The following is a 10,268-nucleotide window of genomic DNA, read 5'->3' on the forward strand; positions in this document are numbered from 1 at the left end:
AAAAAAAAAAGGAAAATCCCCTATCTCCTTCCCCCTACCCCTGCTCCAGAGACAAAGTTCAGAGCAGAGACTGAAGGAAGAACCATCCAGAGACTGCCCCACCTGGGGATCCATCCCATAAACAACCACCAAATCCAGACACTATTGTGGATGCCAGCAAGATTTTGCTGACAGGAGCTTGAGAGGCTTTGCCAATAATACCTGGCAAATACAGAAGTGGAAGCCACATGATTTTGCTCCCCTAAACAAGTTTGTTTACACCCAAAGAGCTTGCTTGGTTGTGGATGGGAGGGATGTAGGCAGGAAATATGTCAACATGTATGCTTGTCTCTGATTGGACCTGATAGGAAATTCGGTGGCCATGAGGTTTTGCCTTTTTCAGCCTCTGCATGAAACATGACTCATGACCATTTCCTGGGAATCTAGAGGTGGTCAGAGTCCATCATCCTGGCCAGTATTTAATTAAAGTTGCTTCAAATTTGGCTCCACATTGTGGAACTGGTCTTTTTCCTGTGATTTTCGGGATTAATAAGCGACACTGGATACGGAAGGAGGAACNCGTGGTGTTTTTTATGTTGTGCTTTATAGCTTCCACCGCCCCGCTCTCGATGTCTAAAACATTTAAAAACATTGTGAGTTAGGGGCTGGGGAGACTGCTCAGCAGTTAGGAACACTTGCTGCTCTTGCAGAGAGAGCAGAATTTAGCTCCTAGCANCCATGTTGGATCCCGCCCTCTTGCCCACGGCCAGCTCCATTNGGTACTGCTACTCCTCAGCTCGGTGCACAGCAGCTGATTTTCTGGGGTCTACCTCATCCTCTCAGGAGCTTAAAAGGAGTTTAATCCTTTTTCTGGGATCTACTATTTCTTGGTTTACACATTCAGTTTTGCTGAAACGTATCTTGATTTTTAAGAAAGGACACAGAAGAGACACCCTGACACACTGNNTGTCAGGAGAATGCCCTCAGTCTTGACCAAGCCCCGCAGGGTCAAACTGCNCAGGTTGAAAATAGTTTTCTGCAGAGCTTCTGAATCCATTCGCTTCACTTCCCTTAGCTTCCACCATCACAGTTTGGAACGCTGACTCTTGGAACTTTGGATAAAACTCTCCTTTCCTCGGGATGTTTTAGGATCTTCTGTTTGTCTCTAATGTCACAGTGATGTGCTTTGATTTGATCTATTTTATCTGCTTCCCAGGGCATTTGGTAGCTTCCTTTAGACTAGGGACTTCAGTTCAGTTCTGGGATTCTTATTCATTCACGCTGTGGATGACACATGACGTCCACTTTCTCTGTTCTTTTTGTCAGGGGTCCTGCTACTCCAAGACTGGGCCTCCTGGACTTCAATTCTCTTCCTCTGATTTTACAATTATTTCTTTACTCTGCTTTCTTGGAAGTTTCCTCAACCATCTTTGCTCACATTTCCAGTGTAGACTCAATTTCTGGCCTAAATCTTAATTCGCAGGAACTCTCTCCAGCATCCATCCACCCCGCTCCTTCAGCACAGCATTTGCTTGCATCTCTCTGGCTGCGACTTCTACTGACGCAGTCCATGCTCTTCTGGATAGCTTTGCTTTGTATGTTTCCCTCAAGTGCCAGTCCCCAGGACCCACATAGACAACCAGCTCCCCAAAGTTGCCCTTGGACTTCCACACTCAAGCCATTGAACCCACACATACTGCACACTTTAAATAAAATGCAATAAGACATTTAAAGACCTTTTGGAAAGTTCTTTGAAGGACAAATGGAGAACAAGCGAGGCCTTTGATCACNGGAACCTTGCAGCACACAGAAGGGAAACAAGAAGGCAGCACAGCCTGAGCACGCACTACCCAGCTCTAATAACGACCGNATCCATCTCTGGCTTTTTACCTGCGTTCTGAAGGATTGAACTCAGGCCCCCATACTTGCAAGGCAAGTAGTTTACCAACAAAGCCAACTCCCTAANCCACTAAGTCTCTTCTAATTCACAAAGAAAGCTGGGTGGTGGTGGCACACGCCTTTAATCTTAGCACTTGGGAGGCAGAGACAGGCAGATTTTTGAGTTCAAGGCCAGCCTGGTCTACAGAATGCATTCTAGGACAGCCAGGGCTATGCAGAAAAACCCTGTCTTGAAAACAAAAACAAACAAACAAACAAAAAAGAAAGAAAGAAAGAAAGAAAGAAAGAAAGAAAGAAAGCCTCATTCTTTAAATTAGTTACCTAAAACTGAATGCTTACAAAATGAAGGCAAATCTGACTTCTTTCAAAATGCAAAATTGTAAGTGCTCTGGGGCANGTGTCTCACGGGTATATATTGGCCTAACACTTAGTTGGTGAGGTCAGAATCAGCTAGTCAGTCTACTATGAAGGTATCCTTCTGCTTTATTTACTGATGTAGCCAATGAGACATTGGCCTCTAGATCCATGCATGCTTAAAAGCCTCCCTGCTCCATGCTGCAGAACGCAATGATGGTATTGGATGTNTGCATTCGGTAATAAGTATACACACTAGGCGTCATCTTAGAAATGCTTTCAAGCAATTTACTTCCCTGGATGCTAGCGGACAGTGACAGGGTCATCTGCTAGCTGAAAGCATAACACCCAACACTTCCTGTCATTCCTCTGCTCCCACGTCCCTCCTGTTCAGAAATGCTTCTTTTAGTCCTACTAAAGCAATTTGCCCTCTTCTTCTATTTTTTTTCTCTCCATACCACTATGGGCTGAGTGGCTGCCATGGGCTAGATGCGTTATAAACTTCATCCCACAGAATCCTCGTCATCTCATAGAGGTGAAGCCCCAGAGAATGTAGGGAACTGCTCCAGGCCACTGGGCTCTGAAAGCCAGACTCTTGCTAGTGCCTCACTGCTCTGGAAACTGACCATGCTATCAGGTAATGGAGGTAAAAGTCACTGCCAAGAGGGCCGTGACAGATTTACATCTAGGTCAGTACCTGCTCCATGAAATCCGCCGCAGACATAGAGCTTCCCGTCCACGGCGCCAGCACTGGTGGAATTGGTTCGCAGCGAGAGGAGGGGACTCGGCATAGGCGGGCCTTCCCTCCAGAAGTCCCCATCAGGGTTGTAGATCTCCACCACATCAAGGCATTTCCGAACTTGTCCCTTGTCCCGGCCCACACAGCCAATTCCACCTAAGAGAGTGAAGCACAAAAATGGGGTGTTTGGGAGCAGAAGTCTCACAGTGGACACCCTCCTCCTCTTCTAGGGCTGTGGGCAGTACTGGCTTGCTGGCCTTGACTTGTCTTTGCCGCCTATTTCAAAGACAAGTTTAATGTCACTGTAATGCCGCATTTCCTGTTACTGCTTAGGCAAGATTTATTACTCGNAGACCCTGAAAAGTTGGTTCACACAATGAACATTCCCTTCCCAGTAAGGATATTGGTTGAATGACTCAGACACCTGCCTCATTGTGAGCCATGAGTTCACTCATGCAGCTGTCAAGGACTCTCTCTTCCATGACTCATCATGGCAAGCTGGCTTCTTCACTTGCATGCATACTTTTCCATGTGAAAAGAAGGGCTCTTTGGTAAATTTCAGGTTTGGGATTAGAGGGAGACCAGAAAGACTGGGAAGTGAGATGTGCGGGCCCCTTCCTTACTGGACACCATGCTTTATTCAGCAGATGCTCACTAACTCCTCGTTGATGGCAAGATAATGGCAAGTGACAAGGAGTTTGAAAAGATTGACAAGGCTCCTGCTCTTGAGAAATTAATGAAGTGAAGGCANAACATGGTGGCACATGCCTTTAATCCCAGCACTGGGGAGGTAGAGGCAGGCAAGATCTCTGTGAGTTCAAGGTTAGCCTAGTTGACACAGCAAGTGCCAGGTCAGCCAGGGCTACATCATGAAACACTGTCTCCAAACAAGAAGTTAACAGAGTGAAAGGGGCCATATATGTAAATAAATAGAAAGGCAGGCAGGCAGGCAGGCAGGCAGGCATCTCAAGGGATACTTCAAATGGAAATAAGGAGCAGATAGAATATGTACAGAGTTAGGACTTTGAAGTCCAATTGTGTAAGATTTTCCAATCCACTGTGGTCAGAAACACCAGTCTGGATGCAATTTGTCTTTATTCTCTCCTGCCGTGGTGATTTGAATAAGATGCACCCGAGGAGTTTTGAGGTTTTGAATGCTTGGTCCCCAGTTGGTGGTGCAGTTGCAAGAGGCTTGGGAGGTGTGGCTTTGCTAGAGGAAGCCTGTCATTGAGGATTGGGCTATTACAGGGGGCAGGCTTTGAGGGTTCAAAGGCCTGTACCATTCCCACTTTGCTCTTTGCTTCCTGTTTGTAGTTCAGGGTGTGAGCTTTTTGCTCGCTACTCCAGTTGCCATGCCAGCCTGCTGCCAAGCTTTCCCTCCATGGTCATGGACTCTGATCTCTCTAGAATGGTAAGCCAAAACAAACCCTTCCTTCTATCAGTACAGTGCTTCGGTAGTGTTGTATCATGAAAATAGAAATTTAATTAAAGCACCTCCCAAGCCCCAAGACAAAAGGTTTTAAATGTGAGGGTCATGGTNCCTGACCAGAGGGCAGCTCCTGAAACTGAGGCAGATTCCCTGGAAGAAGGGATACTCTTGTATTTGCAATAGTTATCATTGTTACCCCATTCCATTCAGACCCACTGCTAATCTTTGTATGCCAAGGAAGGACTGTACAGTGTTGGCCTTGGCTATAGCTATGTTTATCACATAGAGAAAACTAAGACATACTTATGGCCTTCATTATAGATTCCACTTGCTGAGAAGTTTTTCACATGGTCTCTCTCCTTGCCTCTCTTTTTCACTGCTACTTAGGACTCTGTCCTTCACTGAATTCATCAGGCAGACCTTCANTATCACCTACTCCGTCATCCTCTTCTCTGATCCTGCCTTCAGCTCCTCCCACAGATCCTCCCACATCATGTGTCTGGAGTGAATGAATGAGTATGAAATGTCCCTTCCCCATGCTCTCCCTGACACTCTTCCCTGTCTGTCCAGCTCTTAGTCCTGTAAACTCATGAAGGGCAAAGGTCACATGGCTTTGGTTGAGCCTGTCATACACTACTCAATGAATTTAGGGGTGCAATGGGAGGCGCATGCTTTACTATGAGTGGGTCTTAAGCCAGGTTTTGAAGGTGAAAAAAAGACTGGAGGGGTCCCCCACCTCTTTAATGACATTACTTGACCAATTCTTTCAGCATGAACCCAGAGACTGAGATATCAACGCAGGACGTGCATGACTGCCTTCTCTCCTATCTGCCTTGAGAAGTAATTTAGGCTCCTTTGAAGCCGAATCTACACTGCTGTGTTTTGGAGGAAGGGTCACATTGGCCTTAGCACAGTTCTTGTGTTCATGGCCAGGACCACTCTCAATGTGACTCTGTGGTAGTGGGATACTTCTTCACCTTAGGGAAAATGGAACTAGCCAAGAAGTCACGTAGAAGAGGGTTTGTGTGTGGCAGCAGAGCCCTGCAAGGTAAGAAGATGGTGAGTCCCTTCTCTGAGAGGTAAGATGCTTTAGGGCTGGTGTATGTTGCAACTAGTTAGACCAGGGAGTGAAGCAAAAAGTCTAGACTGAAGTCAGTAGGAGTCAGGCTGAGGCAGGTAAAGTGCCAGCACCTTGATTCTAAGTCAGAGTTCCACCTTAAATCCCCTCAGAGAGGTTGCCCCAGTGTGACACAAGCAGAGTGCTTATAAGTCTTGACTGTCTGAGATAATGAGAGTTCTTGTCACCTTTGTGCTGCTACTGAGGGTATTTAATTACTACAGTCGAAACTAACCTTGTGAAATGTGCCCGTTCTCATTGGTGAACAGACACTTCACATGCTCTGCCCGACCCCTGGGCCACCCCAGCTCACTCTGTGCTCTGTTTCCGTCCTGATCCCTGAAGCCTGGACTCAGTCTCGTTGTCACCNAGTGTTAATTTCACCTCAAGCACACTCCATTAGCAGCAGGCTTAATGAGCTTAGACTGAAGATGAATCTTGATTAGATAAATAATCAAATAAAGGCCTGATCTTTATTAATAAGTCAGTGCTGGCTCTACAAGTACAGCCTTTTGATGAGGGGACGCCTAGGGTGGGATCGGCATAGCTGCAGAATGTCACTAAGTCAGTGCGGTGGCTTCATTTATGCGTTACCAGAATCTCTGAGCATGACTCCCCCTTACTCAAAACCAAGCAAGTGGAGAGAAATTACCTTTATAGGTCATACCCAAATGCACCCCACATGCAAAATATATGCCTAGATTATTCAGGGGTGGGAGGGGGAAGACAATTACATCTCCCTATTCTTTCTTCATTTTATTCCTACAAAGATGAAGATGGCCTCTTCTGATGTTGGGCTATGATAGATTCTTTCATTTCTGGAGATGAGTGGGAGGCAGCTTGTCCTCCCACAAAGAGCCCNGCAGACAGCTGGCTGAAGGCACAGGGACTTGCCACCCAGTTGCCCATGAATCTCGTGCACACCCTTCCCCTTCAGGCCTGCCTCAAGGTGGCAGACTTATTCTACTCTGATCTGGGCTTGATCCAAAGCAGGAGTGGGATTTCACTAACAGTTCTGGCAAAATCCCAAAGTTGCTTGCCTTGCTAAACCAGACTTGGGGGTGGGGAATGACTGTGGGTGGTGGTGGTGAGACACCCATGTGCCTTGGTGAAAGCACGTGGACTTTCAGAAACAGATCCCGGTTCACATTCTTGTGTCACTTCTTGATAGCCAAATGAGGTTGATTGATTTNATTCTTCTAAGCCTCAATCATTCTCACCTGTAAGCTAAGAATGATAGCACCAATCTTATAAAATGTGGCAAGAAGCACATGACTTAGATAATAACAAAGAAAGGGAGAAAGCCAGGACCTCTGAGCACTCGTGGGTATCACCGAGGGAACTTTCTTTTACTTAGTTCCTCTTGTGGATGGCATCATGACACACGTGCACCTGAGACGCTGATGATGGCTATTTTCTTTCATGTTTGAAAGCCACTGATCTAACGCTTCCATGTATGTGGGGTTTTACATACACAAGTGTTTTTTGAAATTGTTGACATTTGCCCTATATTGAATTATCATGTGTAACTGAATTATTGAATTGTTGCTGGTTTAGGGTCAAATGCTCATAGACATTTCTTTTGAATCTGGGTAGAGAGAATCAGGTCAAAAGTCATCGACAAGTTGTGGTAGTGCATGCCTGTAATCCCAGCACTTGGGAAGCTATGGCAGAAGGANGGTCGTGAATTTGAGCCTAGCCTGGGCTATATAGTAAGTACATGGCCAGTCCAGACTATACAGTGAGTAGCAATCCAGCCAGGGCTACAGAGTAAGACTGTCTCAAAAATCCAAAAACAATCAGGCATGAGGCTTCAGGCAGCTCTCTCTGATCCCACAGAGCACTTACCTGGCCATAGCATTTGAGCTGTAAGAGCTGTGGGGAAGATGGTTCTAGAAATCCTCAGCTTCTTGGAGAAAAAGTAACCCATCACTCTGAGTCCCCAGGCTCCCTTCTGACTCACGACCTGAGCCTCTGCCTACGAATGGGATGCTTGCTGCAATTTGCTTCACTCTCATGCAGGTTGTCAGCTCTCCCATTCCCCCCATAGATACTTAGACTTCTAGGTTTCAAGTTTAAAGCCTTAAAATCATCAGCTTGTCAGTTTCCAGAGCCCAACGCAAGGGCCTTTGGGTATTTTCAGTTAAAAAGTTCTTATCTGTCTCTTATCAAATCCTGGATAATATATGTTAGGCATTGCTAGCCAACAGCAAGCCTGCCTTGGGTTCATAGAGCTTAGGCTGATGGTCCCACATATTTCTCACCAGACTGAGAATGCATTTTATTTACTACCCAAACAGAATACCATGACCCACTCCCCCAAACCCCCAAATCCCATGGGAAAAAAGGCAGAAAGAAAGCCCAAGTTACATGTGTTAGAGCTTGATTTTGGAGAGAAAAACCCACAAATCTGTACTGTTCTGTCCCTTCCAAGTAAAACTACAGGGACATCCAGATAGTTCTAGAATGATGCAATCAAGAAAAAGGAGAAAAAAGAAAGAAAGAACTCAGAAAGCTCTGGGACGGAGCTGNTGGTGCCACTTAAGTGGCAGTTGAAAGTCTCATCTGGTCAGACTGTAGCAAGCTTAGGCTGTCTGTGTCCAGTCAGCACTGGGCAGCAGTGTTTCTATCCACACCAGGACTTTTCAGACCCTGAGCTCATCTTTCTGTGTCTCTTCCCACATTGTGCCAGTGTGTACTGCAGGGCCTCCAAAGGTCTGAGTTGAGTCCCTAAATGAGAACAGCTCATTTGAGGCAGGGACAGTGACTCTGAGAAAGTTTAGAAGATGAACAGTAAAGACCAGAACTGCCCCAAATGAATGATAACAGTGTCCTCTGTATCTTCCTAAGTCACCAGTTCTGTAGACTACCTATTTCCATATTGATTCCTTTCTTTGAAGGGGCACAAAGCTCTAGATAATCCAGGTCCTGCCCTCCTAACATCCCTGGCTTTCTTTTCTCTCCAGCTCAACAGTTCCCCATATAGCCAAGATCTTTCCCTCTGACCCTTTCACAGGCTGTGTTCTTTGACACCACCTCCCCAGCTTGACATACTCCTGAACCTTTAAGGCCTAGTTTGCCTATACTCTCTCAAAAAGTCATTCCTGTCTCAATACAGAATAAGACTTTTTTTCTTTGAATAGAAATCAAGGTTTCATGTTTCTCTCTCTCTCTCTCTCTCTCCTTTCCCCCCTCTCTCTTTTCCCTCTCCCCTTCCTTCTCTTCCCCATTAGGTTGGCCTGCAGGCTTCCTGAGAACAGAACCTTCAGTACTTCCTTCAATAAGACTGAGGTGGACACATGAATGGTCGTCTTCTCACCCTATTCCTAGGTCACCTGCTTGCTGATGACTACCTAAAATGAGGCAAGTTCTGAGTCCAAAGAACTCCATGCTCAATGAAGGGCAGCTTTAGAAGCAGACCGTGACCCACAGACTGTAGCTGAGTCTTCTCCCCAGGCTTGCCTGCTTACCAGGAGGATTAACCTCTCCTGATTTGGGTAGGACTACCTAACAGGATACAGACCAAACTCCTACTTATGCCTCTACAAAGGCCCATCAATCGAATATATCCCACCTCAAAAGCAAAGGCAGCACAAGACAGAAGTTCTACAAGGCATGGTGTATTTCCTGAGGTGCCAAGTATGGTGTTTTTCTTTTAAATAGGGCTGGAAAGAATTTGCTAGATAAAATTTTGAAGAAAAAAGACTGGAGTTGGAGAGATGGCTCAGCAGTAAAAGCATTAGATTTGAACATCAGCTGACTCAAGTTTGCACACAAGATGACCTCAGTTTGAGTCTTAGCTGGATCTGGTGGCACATATCTATAATTCCAGGACTCCTACAGGGGAGTGGGAGGCAAAGGCAGAAGAATGCCTGGAATCTCACAAGCCATGCTGCCTGGAGTGTGAAGTGCAGAAAAGAAACAAGAAGGGAGACCTTAACTCAAAGTGAAAAGCGAGAACCAACTCCTGAAAGTTGTCTTCCACATGTGTGCAGTGACACACATATGTATGCACACAAATTTGCGTGCACACACACACTCACACACACACATTTAATACTAAAACAAGAATCCTACCTCATGTATTTTGAATTTATTATTTTTAATATATTTATTTTGTTTTATGTATATGGATGTCTGTACCCCACATGTACAGAAATCAGAAGAGGGCATCAGCTCCACTGGAACTGGANTTACAGAGGGTTGTGTACAGGGGACCAAAATCTGGTCTTCTGCAAGAAAAAAGTGTTCTTAACCTTGAAGACCTCCAGCCTGAATATTTTTNTTAAAANAAAGAAAGAAAGAAAGAAAGGTTCTAAGAATCTTGGTCTATTTACTTTGTGTCTAAGTAAAATGATCTCTATAGAGCAGTTCCTGTGTTACTTGCTTCTTTATATAGGAAATGTCAGATGATGGAAGACTGGAGTAAGAAAACATGAATTAGGTTAAACTAACTGAAGAAAGACAACGTGCTTTATTCAAAATGACAGAGTGTATTTTTGTTGCTGTTGTTATTGTTTTCTTTTGAGGCAGGGTCTGACTTTGTAGCCCTGGTCTCTTTATGTGCACCAGGCTGGCTTTGAACTCACAGTGANCTGCCTGCTCCTGCCTCTCAAGTNCTGGGGCACAGGGTTCACGTGTAGCAGTATGGCTGGCCTTCCGTGTGCATGACATAATTGGCACATTAGACAACTTTAGGGTCTTTGTTTTGTTTTCAACAGATTTTTCCCTGTTGACAGTTGTTTTTTTTT

At 45.3% G+C, this 10,268-nt stretch overlaps 1 protein-coding gene across 3 annotated transcripts in view; it reads right to left on the reverse strand.

Moving 5' to 3' along the window:
• Kbtbd12 (kelch repeat and BTB domain containing 12) overlaps positions 1-10,268 on the reverse strand; it is a 72,331-nt gene that overhangs the window by 26,347 nt on the left and 35,716 nt on the right. For all 3 annotated transcript variants that reach the window (XM_021164116.2, XM_029478866.1, XM_029478867.1), the window contains one exon: positions 2,930-3,127. In XM_021164116.2, coding sequence (XP_021019775.1) covers positions 2,930-3,127 — 198 coding nt within the window. The remainder of the gene's footprint in view (positions 1-2,929; positions 3,128-10,268) is intronic.

This window comes from Mus caroli, chromosome 6, assembly GCF_900094665.2.
Source record: "Mus caroli chromosome 6, CAROLI_EIJ_v1.1, whole genome shotgun sequence".
NCBI classification, from domain to species: domain Eukaryota; kingdom Metazoa; phylum Chordata; class Mammalia; order Rodentia; family Muridae; genus Mus; species Mus caroli.